Here is a 24,976-nt window from a genome sequence, read left to right as displayed (position 1 = left end):
CAATCCTTATCTTGAAATTGTGAGGTTAATTATCACTTACAGCCTAAATGTGTAAAGCTGGTAATCATTGTCAGAATTAGTTTACCGACTTTTGACAATGCCGGGCCTAGCTGATGTTTGAAAGAATTAATTGTCCATTTTTTTGCTGTCCTAAAATTTTTAGGAACCTGACTTCTGAGAACCTGCTTTGCTATAATATTTAAGCAGAATTTGCATGTTGGGAGTCAACTTCAAGTGTTACTAAACCCGCAACAGTAAAGTCTGTATATGCAGTAAAGCCTGTTTGTTATACTCACTGTAGAACCTAAAGGGGTTAATCCTCCGCATTGTGTAAAAAGGAAGTTTGATCCTCCCCTTTTTCTACTGTCCCCATTCTATCTGCTAATAGACCAGAGCCTTGGGGACAAGCTGTCCATGCTCAGTCTGGTGAGTATTGCTAGAGAGGTTTTTTCTTCTCTGGGGAGCGTGCATGTGATCGGCACACGGTCAATCAACACTGTCCAGACAGATGGTCAGGGGTTATACAGCCTCATAGGACAATCAAGGGAAAATGAAAACTCTACAATCTTTAACCAATGCTCTGCTGGGCACTGATAGAAGTCACAAGTTTGCTGATGAGAAAAGGTATTTAGCAGTTTTTATTTACTAAAATAATTGCATTTCCATGTTCTGTGTACTGTGGGAGACCAGATATAGTGAAAGCGGGGTCCTTTGTTTAGTAACACTTTAAGGCATCATGGTGCAGAAACGTCAGATTTTCTGCACGCGTTCTGCAAGGGCACAACAAAATCAATTATTCTCTATCTGTCCTGTTCCTACCACAACACTAGTATCACATGCAGATTTTTTCTGTGCAAGAATCTGCAATGTGTATAAACGTATTAAAGCATGTATGAAAACTGATGTAAACTGATGTCTCTGCAAATATGCGCATCAGTTTCCATCAGTTTTTCTGCACACATGGTATGAACGAAGCCTAAGGTTGAAGCTGGTCAAGATCTGCTTGTTTCCCATACTATGATTTGTACTGTATTTGTTATTTGTTTTTGAACATTTCTTTCTCACTTATCCTCACCAACTTTACCACCAACACTGCATGAAGAGAGTCTTTTTTAAAACATGTAAAATAAAGGCATTAACAGTGTAACAGCATATACCCAGAGATGGATGCGGTTCAATCATTTTGGCTTCAACCTCCATCTTTGCGAAGGGGTTAACTGTCCTGAAATATATTTTTCCTTCATCCTCCCCCCTTCCTCTCTGTTCGGCCACAGTGACATCTGGTTGTGGGTCACTGGCAGGCTAGAGCAGCAGGGGGCCCAGAGCTACAAATCTTCCCCCCCAGGAGAGTTGGAGTCCCACTGTCCTGAGAACCTGTGTAATTTCACACCTCGTGACAAGATAACAGAGCCTTCCCAGGAGTTGAAACCTAGCTCAGCGTAGAATTAGATGAACACTTCTCAAATCAATTTTTTCCCTATGTCTCATATCTTGGAATATGAGAGACTTACATAAAAACCAGACACCTCGTCAGATGGCCAATGAGCAGGCGAACAGTTTGACGGGTCACTCGCTTATCTCGGACCATCAGGGAAGCCGAAACATAGAACTTGTGAACCGTGCAACATATCATTTCATAATTCATTTCTAAATAATCCCCAGACTTATCTGCATAATATTATACCCGCGGGTGCACTGTCGCTTGTGCAGATGGGAAGTTATGGATCAGAATATGAATTATGAAAGATGTTGGCTCCAGTTTAGGGTCCCGCCTGACGACCCCTCCCTGCACAGGGGATTGGTCTGTTACTTCAGAACCACCCCCTGCTGGGAAACTTTAAAACAGGCTGCCAAGCCTAAGTAAGTTAAAGACATCCCCCATTCTTAACATCAATATACCACCTGGGGAGACCTGTGCCTTTCGCTCTGAAACGGGATCTGCTTCCATCCAAGGCTTATTGGCAAGTAACTTAACCCTTTAACTTCTTTCTGTTAGCTCTTTGATGTGCTGTGCTGTTTTCTATGTATGTATGTATATATATATATATATATATATATATCTTAGTTACATCTTCTCTGTAAATATTTTTACTGCACCTGTTTGACCTTTTTAGTAATAAATCTTTCTTCTGAAAGTGTTGAACTGTTTCTATGCTCTTAATTGCAATTTACGAATCCGTGCCTTTAAAGAGATGCTACTGTTGGTTTAACTCTCTGTATAACCGGACTGCGTCAATGACCGGGTTATGCGGACGATTATTTAAATTATTATAGTGTTATAGCGATATTGCGAGTTTCCTCTTTCTCTGAACAAAAAGGAGGTGGTGGCAGTGTGAAGGGGTTAATTGCGTAATTAACCTGACCCAGTAACAATCGATTCAGGCTGCTGGCACATCGATCGGTACCCATTAGCTGGAAAATCGTTGTGCAGAGTGCAGCTGGGTGTGGCATTGTTACGCACGTCACATCGCGGTTTTAGGTCGGCTAGCCCTTCGGTCACGGGTTTTGGTGAGAAGGTCTGGGGTCTGACGCCGCAATCGTGACAAACAGCTCATTTCAAACTATTATTGTGCATTCCTTTTCACTGGTAACTCGTGATCTACCTGTTTAGTTGTATGCTCTATAGATCCTGTGTCTTCTGAGAGTTTTTATTTGTATTAAGATGTTCTTGATTTACAGGTGATGACAAAATAGACCAAGTAACCCTATCTCAAGTGCATATTCAAAAAAGATAGAGTACAAGTTATGCAAGTTCTGGAGGCTATGCTGCATTCTTAAAGTTTAACTTAAATGTATCTGAGCACCACAAACTGAAAAAGCTGTTTAATTCATTTTTAATATTCAAAGCAAACTCACCCATTCATCGTTGTCTCTGTGCTTTATTTTGTTGAGAATCCTAATCCCGAACATTTGGATTAAAAATAGTTACATTTGATTGAGAGAGTTTTGTTCCACTGTAAGTCTGAAAAAGAAAATGTAGCCTCTGAAATGTATACAGAGCTCCTAAGTAATTTTTTACTCAGTTCATATGCCTTTAGTAGTAAAGACTGAAAAGATTACGCTCTTTGCTTAAAAAGTATTGCTGCAAAATCCCAACGCACATGTTCCTGCATTGGACAACGGCTGTATATATAGTGGGTGCTGTAGCGACCAATGGCTGGAACTGTGATACATCAAGAAATAGAAATATCGCCAGCACAGTCTTTTTCTTAAAAAGAACCCTTACCTATGTGATTTGGATATCTATTGCTACTTGCCTGTAAGGGGCACCTCTGCTCACTGTAGGAGAAATCATTGGTAATCATTGGCACATTGATGCAGGATTCAGCAAAAGTTTGGGGTGTCACAGTATGACCATTACATTTGTAGAACGCAGCTATGCTATTTAGTGTTTTAGTCAGTACAGCATATGTAATAACTTTTATTGTTTATTGGTGTGTCTTCCAAGTCTTTATTCTTTATCCTACCTTTGCTTGAATGTAAATAACATTAATATACTAAAAACCTCTAAAGCATAGAGTATATGCAACATCATTCTATATAATACAGCAGAGCTAAGGAAGTCGTGTAAAGCAAATCAAAGTCCACTTTCACTGCTTAGTAAGTATATGGGATCTAGCTTCACCATTGTTAGATTGTTCTGCTTTTGCAATATTTATAATTTTTTTTTACAGCTTTATACAATATTTATTTATGCTTATTGAAGCCTGATTAACAGCTCTTGCAGTTAAAACAGTCATTAGCCTGGAATTCTTCATACTTATTTTACATAGTATATGTAATCATGGCCTGGGATTATAGGTTATATTTTATTCACATAGGAAGAATCATGCGACAAAGCTTACTGTTGAGTTCTACTCATAGTTCTCAATCTTGGTCATCTGTGTATAAGACAAGGTCCAATAAAAATAAGCCATGCAACCAGTTTGAGCATCTTTTTGTGACAGGGTGGGTCACATAGTGGCGCAGTCTGCAATTGTGAAAAGTGTTGGAATATCGCTGGATAAATGTTGGAAAATTGCATTGTGAATGAGAAGAAAAGGATAAAAAGCTTTGATTTTTTTTCTGTGCCATTTGTCAGCCAGCCCATATTGGGGCCTAGCAGCATGCAGGTCATCCAAGAACTGGCAGATATCTTGGCACCTGTCATTTTGGGTTAAACATACACTGGTAGGAAATACAGTGAATGGGTAATTGATGGAGAAGAAAAGAAATATGAACATTATTACATTTCATTATCTTGGAAATGAGCATAGGTTCAGTAACAAAGTATTTATTTAAATGCTTGTGTCAGTAATTCTGCAAATACTTTGTTGCGTTAAGGTGACCATAGATGGACCGAAACTCGGCTGGTTCAGCAGGGACCGAATACATTTCAATTCATTTATGGACAGACTGGTTTCCCCTCGATCGACTTCTGTACAACCAGCCTATCAGGATTTTTTCGCCCAATCCATGCCACCAGTTATAGCCAGCAGCACTGATCATTGTATTCTGCCAGCAGAGATGACTCCCTGCTGACAGAATACAATGATCAGTGTTGCCTTCTATAGCAACACAATAGTGCTACCGGAGTGGTTCCCCCATCCACATCAAATGTGGATGTATAATGTATGGCCTGCCTTAAACCACGTCAGATGATCTGAGTAGGAGAGTTTTCATCAACTTGTTAATGCAGCCATTGTATGTAACAGTTGCATGTAACATTTTTTCCCAATGTTTTTACAGGCTAATTCATGACAGGGAGCTTACTTTGTATGATGGTACCAGGCTACTTCGAGGAGATAGATATCAGTTTTTAAAGAAGGAACTACAAATTTCAGATGCTGAGCTACAAGAAAGGTATTTGTATACAGAAACGTGAAACTTTAAAGCTTGACACAGACGTTGCAGTCTTTTTGTAATACATCCTCTAGATTTACCCGCATCTATATAGTACAAGGATATATCTAAATAATCTGCTCATTACAAGATATTCAACAATTTGATTGTACCAGGTGTTTCTGGCTTTTGTGTAGTTTTTTGTTTTTTTTCTTTACAAGTTACTAAAAATGACCACCAGTTAGGCATTTAAAGTGATACCAAACACACACTGTTTAGTTTACATTATCCCTTCTCTTTCTGTATATGGATGATGGTACCTTAATTATTTTCCTAAGCGATATTCACCTGTCACATAACCCTGCTCTTTCTTAGTCTGTCTGCAGGGAAACATCAGCAGGAGGAGCTTCTAGTCCTCTGCTGCTGGTCACATATTCCAAAAAAAAACAACAACTAAATAACCTTTAGAATACAGAGTAAAAATAAATAATATCAATAAACTTTTTTAAATTGTCGTACAAATATATATTTGAAATCAAATTTTTATTATGTTTGACGATAACATGGTGTTGGTAGATTTCTGCCAATCATAGGCTGTGTTCTGTGTCTATTGTGTGTATGTCTTAGAATAACAGGGAGGTCTATTTACATCATGTCTGGCACTAGATATGGCTGTCCCCTTTCTCCCCTCTTATTTATCATAGCTATTTAAACCCTAGCCATAGTGATTTGTTCCCTTCCATGTATTCTGGGAATAGACAGTGGGGATAGACAGCAGAAATGTGCATTGTTTGCAGAAGGCCTATTGCTCTTTATCACCTCTCTACATACCTTTCTCCCGTTGGTTCTGGATCTTTTGAGACATTTCAGCAGCAAATATGACCTACTGGTCAATTAGGAAAAGTCTGAAGCTTTAAATATCAGTTTGGATGCGTATGTCCTGCAGAGCTTGAAGAGTCAGTCAATATAGTTTTAATTATGGCAAATTACCTCCCTACCTTATCTTGAAATAAAATTGACCCCTCCTGTAGCCAGACTTTATAAGGCCAGTTTCTCTTTTTGATCGATTGTTATGGGAAGTGGAGCAATGGTCTAGTGCTCTGTCTTGGAATGGTAGAATTGCATTAGTTAAAATAGTTACCCAGGGTAATTATTTTCGCACCTTGCCAGTAGCAATTCCAACTAAATAACTCCAAAAATTTCAGGCCGAATTATTGAAGTTCATTTGGGCTCTCAAGGGCCAGAGACTAGCTCAGTGTAGTTTGTACACCTTAAGAGAGAGTTTGGATGGTTGGAGGTTTTCGAATTTAAACGGTATTTTAGGGTGGCATGGGTGCCAAAATTATCTCAAATATATTCTAAATCTTAGAGAACAGAGTGGATTACTCTGGAATTATAGGCCTGTGCCCACCTACCTGTGGATCCACTTCAAAACATCAGAAAGCGATCCACTGCCCCACACTCTCCCACACTTTGCAAGTATGAGTTGTTTCCTGCAAATTGACACTGCTTCAGTCTCTCCATAATCCTGTAGTGCCAATATTTCTTAACTCTGCCTTCCTACACGGCCTTAGCCCATATGATTTCTAATGGTGGGTGAATAAGGGACTTTACCAAATAGGCCACTTCTTTGATCATAAGGTTATTTACTTAAACTCATATTTTTTCCCAGCAGTTGGGGATGCCGCCCTCTGAGATGTTCCGCTTACAGCAGATTCTAAATTTTTTTTTTATGCAAATTACAGCAACTCACTAATGATATCACCACACAAACAAAAATAGATATTTCAGACCTTGATATTCTTCACATTTCTTGTGGCAAAAATTGCAATAGCGACTTCCTGGAAAAGCCCAGTAGTGGATATCACATTACAACTCTAGACCATTCAGAAGATACGCTATTTATCACTACCCTTTGGACACACTCCTGTAAAAAGTTTTCTATCTAAGTACATACACTATCGCCAGTGCTAACAGACCTCAATTTTTAAAATTAAGTGTTTATGGGGTACTATGTCAAATGCTTTGGCAAAGTCCAGATGCACCACTTCCAAAGACCAAATTATAGCTTACCTCTTCTTGGAATGTTAAGGTTGGTCTGGCAAGAATAGTCCTTCATAAAACCATGCTGGTTACTACTAATGATACTATTTTCATTATCAAATTATTGAATAATAGTCTGTTATCATCCCCTCCAATAGTTTACATACTATTGATGTTAGGCTGATTGGTCTGTAGTTTCCAGGAATATATATCGGCCCTTTTTTGAATATTGGTACTACCTCAGCTTTTCACCAGTCATCTGGTACCATTCTGATCAGTAAACTGTGCTTTTAGATTAGGAATAACAGTCTAGCAATAATCTGGCTAATTTCCTTGAGGACATTCGAGTGTAAGCCATCTAGTCCTGCTGAATTATTCACACGTTTTGAGCACTGTCTTCCACAATTAGAGAACATTCAGTGCTGTGTTCATTACAATACCATCTTGTCTATTATAACCCTTCCTTTTCCTTAGAAAAACTAAAAACTGAGAGCAGAATGTATTTAACACAGTTGCCTTCTCCCTGTCCTTTGTAACCAAACTCCCCTGACTATCTTTTATGGGGTCAAAATGCTCCAGCTTTGCCTTTTTACTATTAATTATAATTGAAATATATTTGGGATTGTTTAACTCTAGTCTGCTATGTGTCTCTCAAGATCTTATTTCATAGCCCTGATCACGCTCTTACATTTCTTATTGCCTAACTTATAGTGTTGGAATTCTGACAGTGGCCCCTCTTCCTTATATTATTTAAAGGACAATTTTTTTCTCTTTAATATGCCTTTTTACACTTGAATTTAGCCACCCAGTTTTCACTTTAATTATTTTATATTTGTTGCCCATTGGCATACACTAGCTGACACCATTAAGTAATACGTGCTTAAAGCTCTCCCACTTTTACTCCATCTTTTTTGTGACTAGAATATCCTCCCATTTAATGTCAGGAGTGTGGAGCACAGTTTGGTAAAGTTGGCTTTCTTGAAATTCAATATTCTTGTTCTACCCTTGTGTCTCTTTTTCCTATGATTTGCGGTGAATATGTGATCACTGTTTCCTAGGTTATCACATCTACATCTTCAATCAGCTCTGTGTTGTTTGTAATTAGTAAGTCAAGCAGAGCCTTATTTCTAGTTGGGGCATCCAACATTTGACACACAATATTGTCCTGTAAGATATCTAAGAGACGATGAGCCTTAGATGACTAAGTAGTTCTGTTTGCTCAGCCAGTATCTGGATAATTGAAGTCCCCCATGATTATAACATTGCCCTGCTGCACTGTCATTTCTGTCTGACTACAGTATCACCTTCTGATCCTCCCTCACTACCTGGAATAGATTCCATTGATTACTTTGATACACTAACTGATTAATTGACACTGACATCAATAGTGGCACTAATACAGTGATCAGTGCTAATACGATTCACTGTTACATAGTTAGTCTGGCTGAAAAAAGACAAACCTCCATCTAGTTCAATCATAAAAAGCCCTCAAGTGCATAACCTTACTCATATGTAATATTTCATATTTGCCTTACTAAAAAAAAAAAATCACACGTATTATGTTATTTTAAATCTTGGGCATAATAAATTTACTGGAGTTGAAGTCAATAACAGCAGAGACAAATCAAAAACTAAAAAAAACCCAATGTGACTAATGCTCACTAAGCAATCACCAACATAATAATAATAGATACTAGATATTGATATTAGTATCTGAACTTCTTCACATACACAAAAAATAGGCACATCTCCCCTTGTCTGCCGTTCACTGAGACTTTCTACAAACTAGATTTTTTTCTTAAGATCTCCTTTAAAGGAGAATCACAGCCAAAGCTCTTTTGGCTGCACTTCCCCTGTGGATCACAGCAGTGCAGTTTGTTCTGCACTCTTGTGACCCATTTTCAGCCGACAGCGGTCCAAGCTAGGGATCCACCCCAAAGACTGGAGCGGCACCTGGCTCAGCTTCTCAGTGATGTGCTAAGAGCCTGAGCCAGCTCCTCCCTCTCCCTCCACAGCCCAGTGATCCAGTGAGCACTGGGGGAGCAGCAGAGCAGAGACTGGTGACTGACAGACCCACTCTCTGCTCAGAGCAGCTGTAAGAACTCATGTGATCACTGAGTACTCACCCTTGGAACTGGCAGGGGGACAGATGCAGCATCGGAGCGATGTTGCATCCACCTAGGTAAGTATAACTGGCCAAAAAAAAAAATCCCATATTTCTCTTTTAACCACTTGTTGACCGCTGAACGTACAAAAACATCCTTGCTTTGAGTGCTCATAACAAGCTTGGTATCATTTTTGACAATCATCTATTCAGTAAGAGCGATCTGGGCAGCTCCACAGCTCAATCCCTTTTATGGTACTGAGAAGGGCCACCTGCTCTTCACCTCCACCCAGGGGCGGACTCGCCATTTGGAAACTCGGGCACTGCCCGAGTGCCCGGGGTCAGTAGGGGGCCCCATGAGATGCCCCTGGTACCTTTTTCATAGGCTTTTTTGAGTTTGGGCAAGGACACAGGGGCCCCATGATCCCCTATTGCCCGTGGGCCCCATGAGTTGTCAGTCCGTCCCTGCCTCCACCTATGGTGGTCCCTGGGCTCCCCAGTTCCACTGTGAAATGGCAGGGATAGCAAGCTACAGAGAAGATAGAGGAACATCCATTCAGAAATCTCCTCTGTGATGAATGAAACTGGAAGCAATAATGATTTAGTCACTTCCAATTTCAGAACTGTCACTTCTTGGCTGCTACAGCCAGGAATGCAGCAAATTAAGCATGATCTGTGCTTAGTTAGCTGTATTGGAAGGCAGGAGAGATATCAGGGGTCTAATATACCATAAAAGTGCATGTCACATGCCCAAATCTATCACATAGTTAGTCTGGCTGAAAAAAAGAAAAAAGCCCATCCAGTTCAACCATAAAAAAAGTTATAATCTTATACCTACAGTTGATCCAGAGGAAGGCAAAAAAAAAAACCAAGCAAAGCATGATCCAATTTGCTCCTGCAGGGGAAAAAAATCCTTCCTGATCGCCTGAGAGGCAATCCAATATTCCCTGGGTCAACTTTACCTATAGAGTACATGTTAGTATCCAGTTATATTCTGTGTATCCAAGAAATAATCCAGGCCTTTTTTTTAAAGCAATCCACTTAGCTGGCCAGAACCAACTTTTGAGGGAGTCTATTCCACATTTTCACAGGTCTCACTGTGAAGAAACCTTTCCCAGTTTGGAGACTAAATATATTTTCTTCCAGACGTAAAGAGTGCCCCCTTGTCCTCTGTGATGACCTCAGGGTGAATAGCTCTACACCGAGTTCACTATATGAACCACTGATGTATTCATACATGTTGATCATATTCCTCTTAATCTCCTCTTCTCAAGAGAGAATAAATTCAGTTCCTATAATCTTTCCTCATAGCTGAGCTCCTCCATGCCTCAGTTTAGTTGTCCGTCTCTATACTTTCTTCAGTTCCCCAATGTTCTTTTTGTGAATTGGTGCCCAAAATTGAACTGCTTACTAATGATTTGTACAGGGGTAATATGATATATCTCTCTCTGGAGTCTATACCTCTTTTAATACAAGAGAGGATTTTTCTCACTTTAGAAACCGCAGCTTGGCATTGCATGCCATTATTAAGCTTATGATCTACCAGAACTCCCAGATCCTTCTCTACCATTGATTTCCCCAGTTGTACCCCCCCTAGTATGTATGATGCATGCATATTCTTAGCCCCCAAGTGTATAACCTTACATTTATCAACATTAAACCTCATTTGCCACATAGTTGCCCAATTAAAGAGTGCATTGAGGTCAGCTTGTAAGTTATACACATTCTGTAAGGACGTTATTCCACTGCACAGCTTGGTGTCAAATACTGTCTTTTTGAAGAAGTCCCATTTTTGTGTTGTGTTCATTGATGTCTATATTCCCTCCCCCTCTAAGTCTTGGAGGCAGCTCTCAGACTTGGAAAATTAGCTCTCTTAAAATTGAGCATTTTTATTATTCCCGTATGTGCTTGCTGTTTACAGCTAACAATAAATGAAATCATGTTATGGTTCCCGCTACCCAGATGTTCTTTATATGGACATTGGTAATAAGCTCTGTATGGTTTGAGATTACCAGGTCAAGCAGAGCATCATTCCTAGTAGGGACCTCTATAAACTGTACCATAAAATTTGTCCTGTAGTAGGTTTAACAATTTTTGCCATCAAACTGTTCCTGCAGTACCATTACTCCAGTCAATTTCCGTGTAGTTATAAATCCCCCATTACTATCACTGTCACAGCCCTTTCAATCTGTGCAAGGAGCTGCGTCTCCACCTCCTCATTAACACTGGGAGGCCTATACCAAACTCCAATGATTGCCTTTGTAGTACGCACCCCCATGTGCAGTTCCACCCATAATACTTCAGCCTCATCACACTCTCCATCAACTAGGTCCTTTTTCACACTCGCTCTGAGATCACTTCTCACATAGAGACAGACACCACCACCTTTTCTCTCTCTCCGAAAGAGAACATAGCCAGGAATATTAATGGCCCAGTCATGTGAAGAATGAAGCCAAGATTCAGCAATACCAATTAAATCATAGTTTAATGCACCAAAGCTTCCAACTTACCTATTTTGCTTGGCAGACTTTTGGCATTAGTGAACAAACACTTTAATTCATTGACACCTTATTCACATGTGTTTTGCATATTTTTTATTTTCATACAAATGGTACCAATTCCACTGGTTGCTTGTAACATGGGAACCTTCTTATCTGCCCTAGCCTTCCCCCCATCTTTCCCCATTCCACCCACCAATAAGAACTGACTCCTGTCTGATCTGTCTACCTCATTATAATCGAATTCTCCCACCCCACTCGATCCTAGTTTAAATAGCCTCCAGCCTTCCCATAAACCTCTCCCCTAGCACAGCAGACCCCCTTCCATCTAGGTGCAAACCATCTCTAGCATATAGGTTGCACCCCAATGAAAATTCATGCCAGTGCTCTAGAAACCCAAATCCTTCCCTCTATCACCAGGTCTTCAGCCATGCATTGAGTTCTCTAATCTCCCCTTGTCTTTCATGAGTTGCGCATAGCATAGGTAATATTTCAGAGAATATCACCTTGGTGGTCATTCCCTTCAACTTGCAGCCTAGTTCTTAAATTGATTCTTAAAGAGCCTCCACCTTCCATGTATTCTGTCATTGGTTCCAACATGAACCAAGACAGCTGGGTCATGTCCAACCCCTCCCAGTAATTTATCAATCCAGTTCACCACATGCCGAACCCTGGCACCAGAGAGACAGCAAACCATTTGGTTGAGGCGATCCTGGAAACAAATTATTCTATCAGTCCTTCTGATTATAGAATCACCTACTACCACCAGCTGTCTATGCCTTCCTGCAGTACCCTCACCACCCCTCCCAGATGGTCTGCCCTCCCATCTGTTAGGGATAGCAGTCACATCCAGGGCTGCCATCTATGAGCTTGCGACTGTACTAATGACATTAGCTGCGAAAGGAGTTACCATCTAGGGGCGATCAAAGGTTTAACTGTGTGTGTGTAACGATGTGTAATGTGTGTAATATGTTCTGCTTTTACTAAGAAATTTAGTTTTTTATTCCCTGGTTTACCAACACAGAGCTCTCTTCTGTGAATCACTGAGCCAATCAGCGGGTCCCAGCAATCAGTCATTGGCCGGGACCCACTGATCGGCTTGTGCTGTAATGAATCACAGCACAGCAAGGGCGGGGGGCTCACGCCCTACCCGGAAGCTATGGTCACATACAAGCAGTGCTGGGACAGCGCCCAGGGCAAACATGCCAAAGTGTGCCCCCCCTTCCCTTTAGGATTAGCAATGATGTCACTACTCCTGTCAGCCTTGTAACAGAAGCAACAGGCACAAGGATCCCCCATCCCTGCAATAAACCATTGAGCCTAGAGCAGCCTCCCCTCCTGCCCACCTCTTGTCCTGTCTCTGCATACCAGATAGATGATCTAGCACAAAGCTGCCGCTTTGCAGCGGTATATCTGCGTGGGAAAGTCAGGAAGCGGATGTAATGTACATATCTTGAAGATAGGTCTTGTGTCATTTCTGTTGATAACACTGTTCAACAAATTTTTATTTTTTGCCAGTTTTGGAAACAAAAGGATCCATTTCTTAATGAATTTCACATTCTGAGTTCAAATATAACAATGAAATTTGTCAATTGGCTCTAGTTTTTCTGTAAACGGAAAGTTTTCTACTATAGGCATAATGACTACATAATGCACAATAATTATATAGATAGATGTCTTTCCACAAATATAAAGCAAGTGATATTGACTACATAACAAAGCCTAAATGGCATAATATATTGCATAGGATTACCAAGAAAAATTATAGCCATAAGCTAAGTTCATTTTAATACTTAGGATTCTCACTAGTTTTGTCTTCAGTTTGTGTCGGTTTTGCTTCTCTTGGCTTTTCTCTTGTATTCGAGGAAAGGGCTATCTCTTACAACTGCACGTGACTACACGCTTCAGGTTCTTCCTCACTTGACTCAACCACGAAGGATTCTGGTGCTTTAGGAATTGGTAGCCCCTCTCCATGAGGAACTGGACGTATTGCCGATGGAATATTTGGATAGTGCACAGATAACTTTTTCTTCTTATTTAGCCCTTTTACAATTGGAGGCACCATACAAAAGTAACAATTACTAACATGATCTGTTGGCTCTCTCCAAATCATTGGCACAGCGAAAGGCATAGATGCCTTTTTTCCATTCAACCATTGCTCCAGTGCCGTCCCACAAGAATTGCAGCATATATGTGGTGCCCAGCTCTTGTCCTGGTCTCCTATCTTGCAGCCAAAATACAAGTTGTAGGCTTTCTTAATCATTCCTGTTATCCTCCTTTTTTGTGAGATAAAAGTTATTTCACCGCAGATATAGCAGAAATTATCTGCTTTATTCACACAAGTTCGAGGCATTACTGAGTAGCCTATATAAGCATAAAACGAAATGTAAAGACGCTGTCTAACTACAATCAGCTACAGATACTGCAGCTTTTATGCAGTGAAGTGATGCAATTAAAGGCTAATATTGCATCATCTCAGTATACATGCAATTTTCTATTGGTCACCAGTATCAATTGCGCAATATGCAGCTGAAGTTGCATCATAATTTTGAATGGCTTACGTCATTAGATGGGTGAATATATCATGGAAACTAGAGCCAATCAACATTTTTTAGGGTCATTTTCGTTTTCAGCACCCCAAAATTATGTAGGATTCATCATCCAAATGTCTGTGAAAAATTGTGTGCATGCTGTCTTCTTTTTGAATCTACAGTGCTTGAAAAAGTATTCATACCCCTTGAAATTTTCCACATTTTGTCATGTTTCAACGAAAAATGTAAATGTATTTTATTGGGATTTTATGTGATAGACAAACACAAAGTGGCACATAATTGTGAAGTGGAAGAGAAATGATAAATAGTTTTCAAAATTTTTTACAAATACCTTAAAAGTGTGACATGCATTTGTATTCAGCCCTCCTGAGTCAATACTTTGTAGAACCACATTTTGCTGCAATTACTGGTGCACATCTAGAGAGTGGAATTTTTGTCCTTTCTTCTTTGCAAAATAGCTCAAGCTCTGTCAGATTGGATGGAGAGCGTCTGTGAACAGCAATTTTCAAGTTTTGCCACAGATTCTCAATTGGATCTAGGTTTTGGACTTTTACTGGGCCATTCTAACACATGAATATGTTTGATCTAAACCATTCCATTGTAGCTCTGGCTGTATTTTTAGTGTCGTTGTCCTGCTGGAAGGTGAACCTCCACCCCAGTCTCAAGTTTTTGCAGCCTCTAACAGGTTTTCTTCTAAGATTGCCCTTTTTTTTGGCTCCATCCATCTTACCATCAACTCTGGCCAGCATCCCTGTCCTGCTAAAGAAAAGCATCCCCTCAACATGATGCTGCCACCACCATGTTTCACGGTGGGGATGGTGTGTTCAGGGTGATGTGCAGTGTTAGCACACTTAGCACTTTGCTTTTAAGCCAAAAAGTTAAATTTTGGTCTCATCTGACCAGAGCACCTTCTAACAAATGTTTGATGTGTCCCCCACATGGTTTCTGGCAAACTGCAAATGGGACTTCTTATGGCTTTCTTCTTGCCACTCTTCCATAAAGGCCAGATTTGTGGAAAATATGACTAATAGTTGTCCTGTGGACAGATTCTCCCACCTGAGCTGTGAATCACTGCAGCTCCTCCAGAGTTACCACGGGCCTCTTGGCTGCTTCTTGGATTCATTCTCTCCTTGCATGACCTGTCAGTTTAAGTGGATGGCCATGTCTTTTTTTAGGTTTTCAGTTGTGCCATACTCTTTATATTTTTGGATGATGTATTTATCAGTGCTCTGTGAGATGTTCAAAGCTTGGGATATTTTTTTTAACCTAACCCTGCTTTAAACTTCTCCACAACTTAATCTCTTACCTGTCTGGTGTGTTCCTTGGCCTTCATGATGCTGTTTGTTCACTAATGTTTTCTAACAAATCTTCAAAAAACAGCTGTATTTATACTGAGATTAAATAACACACGGGTGGACTCTATTTACTAATTGGGTGACTTCTGAAGGCAATTGGTTCCACTAGATTTTGGTTAGGGGTATCAGAGTAAAGGAGGCTGAATACAAATGCACACCACACTTTTCAGATATTTATTTGTAAAACAATTTTGAAAACCATTTATCATTTTTAATCCACTTCACAATTATGTGCCACTTTGTGTTGGTCTATCACATAAAATCTCAATAAAATACATTTACGTTTTTGGTTGTAACATGACAAAATGTGGAAAATTTCAAGGTGTATGAATACTTTTTCAAGGCACTGTATATGAAGCAGATATGTAGAAGTTATCCAAGTAAATTGCCTTGGGATGTAGTTCAAGATGAGTAAAGTGTAGATAGATGATAACTCATATAATCATATAATCTAATTTGTATACTGTATATGGGAGATAAAACAGAAAAGCAAATAACCAAATCCATAAAAATGGAAAAAAAAAACATGTGGGGCTACTATGAACACTGCATAGAATGCAACACATTTCATCACCACAGAGGTGACTGTCTCAAAAAAAGTGCAGTGAAAAATGATCTTCTCCAGGAAAAAATATGAACCAAATTGGCACCCAAGTGTGTGGGGATGCCAAAGATGCCACTTCCAGTCCTGGAAAGAAGTCCAGGCTGGAATGGAAGTTGTACTGTAAATGGAATCATGTCGTTAAAGTCATATATGTCTGGAACAAAAACTGGAAGTCACCATGTCCCCCTAAAAGACATCTGTGTTAAAGACAAAGACCAGGAGTGATACCACGCCAGAATGATATCATTGTCATAGCATTTATATTGGAAGTAGCATCAAGTAAATTAAAAAGCATGTCATCAAAAAAAGAGACTTATCAAAAATATATACCTAATCAAAGGAAAAAAAATCACATCAATCAAATTTAAATATTAAAAGAAGAAGGGAAATTTACAAAAATTAGGCAAAATTAATAGAGTCATGTAAACCTGTTGCAGAATTCGATTTCAATCAATTCATCCATTTGCTTGGTGAAAATAAAGCAAAAGAAACTTGGAAAAAAGAAAATGCAGCGACCACACTAAAAACTACTAATTTGCAAAATACACTATATTGCCAAAAGTATTGGGACACCCCTGCAAATCATTGGATTCAGGTGTTCCAATCACCTCCATGGCCACAGTTGTATAAAATCAAGCACCTAGTCATGCAGACTGCTTCGACAAACATTAATGAAAGAATGGGTCGTTCTCAGGAGTTTTGTGAATTTAAGTGTGGTACCATGATAGGTTGCCACCTGTGCAATAAGTCCATCCATGAAATTTCTTTGCTAATAAATATTCCACGGTCAACTGTTAGTAGTATTATAACAAAGTGGAAGCAACTGGGAATAACAGCAAGCCATGTAAAATGACAGAGCAGGGTCAGCGCATGCTGAAGCGCAGTGCGCAGAAGTCGCTAACTGTCTGTAGCTAAAAGTAGCTAAAGACCTCCAAACTTCGTGTGGCCTTCAGATTAGCACAACAACAGTGAGTAGAGAGCTTCATGGAATGGGTTTCCATGGCCGAGCAGCTGCACCCAAGCCTTACATCACCAAGTGCAATGCAAAGCGTCGGATGCAGTGGCGTAAAACCACTAGAGCGGTGGAGACGTGTTCTCTGGAGTGACAGATCATGCTTCTCTGTCTGGCAATATGATTAATGTTTCTGGGTTTGGCAGTTGCCAGGAGAACTCTACTTGCCTGACTCCATTGTGCCAAGTGTAAAGTTTGGTGGAGGGGGATTATGGTGTGGGGTTGTTTTACAGAGGTTGGACTTGGCCCCTTAGTTCCAGTGAAGGGAACTCTTAAGGCGTTAGCATACCAAGACATTTTGGACAATTTCATGCTCCCAACTTTGTGGGAACAGTTTGGGGATGGCACCTTCCTGTTCCAACATGACTGCGCACCAGTGCACAAAGCAAGGTCCATAAAGACATGGATGAGCGAGTTTGGGGTGGAGGAACATGACTGGCCTGCACAGAGTCCTGACCTCAACCCGATAGAGCTTTGGGATGAATTAGAGCAGAGACTGCGAGTCAGGCCTTCTCGTCCGACATCCATGCCTGACCTCACAAATGTGCTTCTCGAAGAATTGTCAAACATTCCCATAGACACACTCCTAAACCTTGTGGACAGCCTTCCCAGAAGAGTTGAAGCTGTTATTGCTGCAAAGGGTGGGCCAACTCTATATTGAACCCTACGGACTAAGACTGGGATGCTATTAAAGTTCATGTGCGTGTAAAGGCAGGCGTCCCAATACTTTGGGCAATATAGTGTATTATATTTTTGGTTTTAGATTTGGATACATTTTAATCATACAGTACATCATTTTGCAAAGTAGCTGGTAATAACCTTTTATCTTTATATATTGGGCACAAAACATTGTGTGAGATGACCAAGACTTTAATAGCTTGAGTATAATATTGCATTTAAATGATATGTTTTTTATTTACATTATATATTATTCTGTGACGTTCACATTCTTAATTTTGTGTTTCCTTTTTCCAATGTATCACTTATCAGTCTACTGCTTGTATATTCAAGCAATGCAATGCAAGCTGCTTAGGAGTAGATACTGTGTTGCGCTTACATTTTTAAGTAAACTTTGGTTAATACTTCTTTGATCCTCATCTCTACTGGGCAGTCTGAGCCTGACTTAACTTGATATAAACGATTTTATATAATACATAATAGGAAAAAGTTTCCTTTTGAACTCCGCAAAGAACTACATTAATATCAAGCTTCATCTATTCCCTATATCCTTCTCGTCTTATCTCGTACTGAAAATGGTAACTATAGCAACAGAGTTTATTCTGCCCTTCTTAAAAAAGCATGGATGTGATCTTCTTATAAACTGTACTGTTGCACTTGCCAACTAAGGAATACATCATTATTTTTATTTTATTAATTTAAATGGATCTGACATTCTACAGCATAAAGAAAACAATGAGCTATTCATATCATGATGAGCTTCATAACGAGCTTCTGGAGTAATAATGGCCTTACAAAACTCATACAAACACACATCAAAAATACAGGGCAAATTGGTGGATGTTGGTTTTTACTATCTGTATTTTTGGAGCAAAACAAGAAAACCTGGAAACAAAATCACAAATAGGAGAACATGAAAACTCTATGCAGACAATGTCACTGGAGGGAACTGAACCGAAGATATCTAAAGCTATTTGTGGACTGTTTCAATATTTATGAGACTTATGCTTATCAGTAATCATTTATGCTGTCAGACATGTAAGGTCCAAAACACAAAACATAAATATATCCCATGCTGCCATCCTTACTTGTGTGTGTTCTATCAGGGAACTGGTGGTTACCCATATGTTCTTTTTACTAAATCACAAACTGTGTAAAGCTAGCCCTACAAAGACAATATCATTTTGAAAATCCCATTTTCTAGCATTAGAACAATTAGCACATGCAATGGAGAATGACTAGTTTTTCCTGAAAGATGTGATCAAAGTTAAAAAGTTAAAGCTATTTTCCTTTTTGCACCTTTTTTTAATTTTTTTTTTTATAGTGAGTAGTGTATATGATATAGTAGTAGCATTGATCAAATGCTGTATATCCCAAAGCCCACCCCACAGGGTAACAGAACCAGGCCTGGCATCTGGTCTTGTTTGCGATCAGCAGTTAGCAGTATGCTGCAGCATATATTAGTTGTATAGACATACGTAATTATTTTACAGCAGACTACAGGTAAATAGGTAATAATGAAGAGTACCACCTAAGTGAATACCTTCACAATTGATATTTAAAAAAGAAAAGTGAATATGTAAAGCTTTAGAGCATTGTGTCTGTGACTGGTAAATTAAATGGTTTCATTTTGCCACAAATTACCTTTTTATTTTTTCACAATTTAATACTATGATAAATTAGAAAACTGGATGATAGAATTAGGAGAAAAAGATGTAATTAGGGTTAAAATAAAGACAAATCATCAAAATAAGTTGTAGAAAATAGTATGCCTTTTTGAGGTAAGTTCCTTCACTAGGTTTCTTCCGTTAAAAGTAATAGAGCTTGTCTGTTTCCAAGTGATGAAAAAATTATAACAATTGCCAAGAGTATCATAAAACTAGATGTTTATAGTTTTTTTTTTTACCATTCTGGAAATGTGGATAAAAATAGCAGAGAGGTTGCCCAGGGCAGCTTTATAACAATATGTGTTAAAACGGTTTATAATTTAAAAAAAAAATGCAAAATAATTATGCCCTTTATAAAAATTCCTCTGTAGGTTATAGTATACTAGTAGTTAGGCACATTCAATTGGAATTGTTTTGTAAAGCTGAAGATATTTTGTTGTTCGTTTAAGTGGGTTTTATAGCCAAATTACAGTAAAGTTCACTTAAAAGTTACTAATTGTTCCTAACTACTACTGTCTCTGTTGGTAATATTTTTCATTCATGTGCAAGAGATTACATTTCAGGTGTGCCTGGTACAAAAACATTAAATTTTTTGTAACCATTATTTTTGTATTTTTTTTAACAGGTCAATCTTTCCCATTCATCCTTCTTTTAGAATTGTTGCCTTGGCAGAGCCACCAGTGATTGGCAGCAGTACTCAACAGTGGCTGGGTCCCGAGCTTCTCACTATGTTTCTATATCATGTGGTTAAACCATCTTCCAGAAAAGAGGAAATTCAGATAATGAAGGGAATGGTAAAGAACTTTCTTTCTTTCTCAATTTTTCATGTCCTAATTGCATGGTAAAAAATGCAGATTTTCATTTTTAATTGATTCAGAGCTCACATAGCCAGTCTGTAATGAGCCTTCTGCAAGTCAATTATGTTACAGGCCCAAAAAAGTCAAAATATGATGTATGGTTTAATTATATGTTTTATATTTTCTTTTCTTTTGAAGATGCAGTCAAAGTTCTTGGTGGGTATTATTTTTCAGAATAGTTACAGAGTTTTAAAAGGTGTTACATACACACCTCTCATATATTTTTGCTAACTTAGAATACATTTTGAAAAGTCCTTTGTAAATTAACTCATTTTAATAAGGTGTTTATTTTTTATTGTAAATACAATGCATGTGTTGCTTTTCTTTGCTGTACTGATACTTCATAGTTCTTTACAATTTTTTTAAATATACGAATATCATACAAGTAACTATGAGTATTGTTGTAACTATAGTGTAAGCTAAGCTAAGTACTGATCACAACCCCTATGGCCAAGTAATAAGTTATATTTTATGTTGTTAGGTGGGAAGCAAGCAGGGGGTTACATTGAAGAGGTGACATACTATTGTAGGTTATGGGGTGACCGGTTTCAACAACAAAAGGATGCTGGATGGAAGGGTTTCACTTTGGGGGTTGCTGAGTAAGAATGTTTACTAAGTCAAACTATGGGTGGTTCATACCTCATTGGGCTCTACGTACAGGGATTAACTGTGGGGGATGCTACACTGCATTGGCTGGCATTGATAATAAGATAACATTATAGCAGGAACGGCTGCAGTTTATTGCTTCTTTCGGCATGGTGTAGCCCTGGGACTGAGTAACGGTTACTGCTCAGATGGGGTTGTCATTGACCAAAGAAGGGTGAAGCCATCCACTCTTAGGTCACTCCCCCTATCCCTCTCTGCTCCCCCATCCAACCCACCTTCTCTTTTTTTAATTTAAAGCCCTCTTAAAGGTTAAGCTTAACAAAAGAAAAACAATTACTCATTTTTTTTGCAAGTAAAAAATGTGCATTTTTTTCTAAGGAACTTGGAGAGCATTACACCTGTGATCAGCAGATCATGGATGCAGTGTCAGGCTGTTGTATACTCACAGTATAACTGACTGCCCATACTTCATACGGACAAGTAGTTACTTAAGAGCAGGAAGATCAATGAACTACAAGGAGCTCACTGACGACCCCATAGTTCATTGAATACTACAAGCCATCAGTCACAATCGTACTTCTAGTCTAGTCTTTCACAGGAAACTGTGAATGAATGATACAGCCGTGTGAGTCCCACATAGCCGCATTGCTTTCAAATTTCAAACAGCGGGTGCAGAACAAGATAACCCATCTGCTTTCACAGGGAGGGGGGGGGATCGGGGCATGAAGATGTAGATGCTGGAACATGTTTTAAAGGTGAACCTATACCTTAACTCCCCCTGCACTATCTACCAGGTGTATGTTGTAATAAAAAACTGCATACAGGAGCAAGGTTGTAAAAAATGTATAAGACCTTTTTCATAAAGATGATCACATTTTCATGCACATCTTGAAAGCTTTAAAAAGATGATAGGTTCCTTTTAAGGATTTCCATCAAAGATTTGCTTGAGGTGATTGAGTGTGGACCTTGAAGAAGGGGGTACACCCCGAAAGCTTGTCTTGAAAAATTGTATGTTAGTGCAAATAAAAAAAAGTATCATGGACGGTACTCAATTGTTTCTGCAGCAAAGATTTTAAACTTGTTCAGATAATTCCCTGTGTACAGTATACAGAAATTAAAACTACTAAAACAATTGCACTAACAAGATAAATCAAGTATGTCTAATCATTTCTGTTCTGGAAAGAAACCTGTCCCAGCTCAGCCCAGCCTTTGTAATCCACTGATATCTCTGGTTTCTGAAAAAATCAGTGTTGTTTCCATTCAGTCACTGGGCTTAAATGGTGGATCTATATTAGTAGACATAAAAACCCCTGACATGAGCATTTCAGTTTCCTTAGATATGATGAAACAATCGCCAGGCCACCTTTTATCCAAACATGCACATCCAATACCTTTCTGGCAAGCTCTCCATAAATTGCAACACTTGAATCTATCTTTTTCTCAGCTGTTGAGATCAATTCCCAGCCAAAGCCAATGGCCTTTCCCATACCTTTGGGTTATTCTCATTTACCTCTTTAACATATCATACAATGAAGTGCAGTCCAATTCTCTTCCTTTCAGAGCAAATGTTTCTCTAATTCAGCAAAAGTCATCTCCGCAGACCACTCATAAGCCATAATACACCATATAGTGGTATAAAGCGCAACGTAGATAAGCAGTTAAAATGCATAATTCTTCATAAAGAAATGCAATCTTTCAAGCCACCAAACAGGCTTTTTTTAAAGCATAGAATTGTTTGACACTTTTACTCTGCTATTGATAAGGTTTATTCCTTATCAATAGCAGATAAGGATTAAACCTTAGCAACCTTTTTTTTTATTTTGAGCAATATGGAGCAATTTTGTTTTTTCAACTTATGAAGATGCTTTTGATACAACATGAAAAGATTGCCAGACGTTGCTTGGACATCACATGAAGTTTTTTTTTAATAAAATTTCTATGTAATTTGTTTCTCAGGTGCCAAATGTCCCAAAAGAGGCTGTGGAACAGCTATTGACATTAACACACAAGCTACGTGACACAAAGGACACTAATGTGAGTTACTGTTTCATGACATTTTATTATTGCATGTGTGTTCTAATCAGGTGCTATTTACTTAATGCAGTCTTGAATCTGGATTTTAGGCAAGCAGCTGAATACACAGATGAAATGCATATGTGTGAACCTCTTTACCTGTCAAAATACTTGCAAGTCTTTATATCTTGTTTTGTGATCTAGGTGTGCCTGGAAGACAGTTTAGCCAACGCTCTTCCTTCTTTACAGTGGCAGCACAAGTTGGCCCAAAACATACCCCCAGTCTGAACCACTATCTTTTCTATTTTTCCCGACAGTATACTGTACATGCACTGCAGCAGAGCTTGCTTGGCTTCTGTTCCTGTGCCTCGCTCTCTCAGTACTGTACAGTAGACCAATATAGATGCAAATTCAAGTAGTTGAATTATTTAAATATAAAATGTTAAAAGTACATTTCACTTGGATTTGCAAGTCTGTTTGAATAGACCAGAGTGAACCCCACGCATTATCAATATATAGTTTAAACTGGGTCTACTTATTTTCATGAAACCTGCAGGATTATAAAGCTGGAATTTAAAGGAACTGAAAAGAACAAAAATATTGTTATTATTTTTATCGTCGTCATCATCGTTGTTGTTTTAAATATTTTTTCAAGTTCTTATGGGATAATAGTGAACGTAGTCTTTACAATCTCTAATAACAATAATAACATTTATTTATCTTTATTGCATTTGCAAGTTTAACTACTTGCTGACCACCTATAGCAATTTTATGGCTACAAGGCAACCGCTCTGTGCAGAATCATGTATACACTCACTGGCCATTTTATTGGGTACACCTGCTCAATTGTTCGGTAACATAAATTGCTAATCAATGAATTACATGGCAGCAACTCAATGCATTTAGGCATCTAGGCATGGTGAAGATGACTTGCTGAAGTTCAAACCGAGCATCAGAATGGGGAAGAAAGGGGATTTAAGTGACATTGAATGTGGCATGGTTGTTGGTGCCAGATGGTCTGAGTATTTCAAAAACTGCTGATCTACTGGGATTTTCATGCACAACCATCTCTAGGGTTAACAGAAATGGTCTGGAAAAGAGAAAATATCCAGTGAGTGGCAGTTGTATGGACGTCTGACACGTCAGAGGAGAATGGGCAGACTGGTTCAAGATGACAGAAAGGCAACAGTAACTCATGTCAATATGGACCAAAATCTCTGAGGAATGTTTCCAACACCTTGTTGAATCTATGCCACAAAGAACTGAGGCAGTTCTGAAGGCAAAAGGGGGTCCAACCTGGTACTAGCAAGGTGTATCTAATAAAGTGAATGGTGAGCGTATATATATGTTATTCCGCAATTCTAAGTAGGGGGTGCGCCACTACTAGATGACAGCTGGCACCCGCTGGTCAGCGAAGAGACACACTGGACGGAATTCTGCATATGTAAACAATGCAGAGCTCTGTCGACAGTGGGGAGGTGTTGGATTTTGTTTCCCTACAAAGCAGGGAATAAAATCCAGTGCATCCCTTAGTAAGAACACACAAAATTAAACATATAAACACTGGTTCGGCACACAATTAACCCCTTTGATCACCCTAGATGTTTAACCCTTTCCCAGCTTGTGTCATTAGTACAGTGACAGTGTATATTTTTAGCACTGATCACTGTATTAATGTCACTGGTTCCCATAAATTGTTTGTTAGTGTCAGATTGTCTGCCACAATATCGCAGTCCTGCTATAAGTTGCTGATCGCCGCCATTACTAGTGTTAAAAAAAATAAATAAAAAATCCAGTATATATCTTATAGTTTGTAGACGCACTAACTTTTGCGCAAGCCAAGCAATATACGCTTATAGGGATTTTTTTACCAAAAATATCTAGCAGAGTACATATTGGCCTAAATGTATGAAGAAATTTTATTTTTTACATTTTTTATTGGATATGTTGTATATCATAAAGTAAAAAATATGTTTTTTTTTTTACATTTTCGGTCTTTTTTTGTTTGTTGCACAAAAAATAAAAAACCCTATGATTATCAAATACCAAAAGAAAGCTCTACTTGTGGGAAAACAATTATATAACTTTCATTTATGTACAGTATTTCATGACCGCACAATTGTCAGTTACAGTAACGCAGTGCTGTATGGTAAAAAATGACCTGGT

General features: G+C 38.8%; 1 protein-coding gene across 2 annotated transcripts in view; it reads left to right on the top strand.

Annotated features, from left to right (window-relative positions):
* VWA8 (von Willebrand factor A domain containing 8) overlaps nucleotides 1-24,976 on the top strand; it is a 422,826-nt gene that overhangs the window by 125,643 nt on the left and 272,207 nt on the right. For both annotated transcript variants that reach the window (XM_089668819.1, XM_089668820.1), the window contains exons 15-17: nucleotides 4,729-4,842; nucleotides 19,960-20,128; nucleotides 22,754-22,831. In XM_089668819.1, the coding sequence (XP_089524945.1) occupies nucleotides 4,729-4,842; nucleotides 19,960-20,128; nucleotides 22,754-22,831 (361 nt within the window). The remainder of the gene's footprint in view (nucleotides 1-4,728; nucleotides 4,843-19,959; nucleotides 20,129-22,753; nucleotides 22,832-24,976) is intronic.

This window comes from Staurois parvus, unplaced genomic scaffold (assembly GCF_062004578.1).
Source record: "Staurois parvus isolate SC_StPar_1 unplaced genomic scaffold, SC_StPar_1.0 ptg000064l, whole genome shotgun sequence".
NCBI lineage: Eukaryota > Metazoa > Chordata > Amphibia > Anura > Ranidae > Staurois > Staurois parvus.
This window is presented reverse-complemented; position numbering and strand designations above follow the sequence as displayed.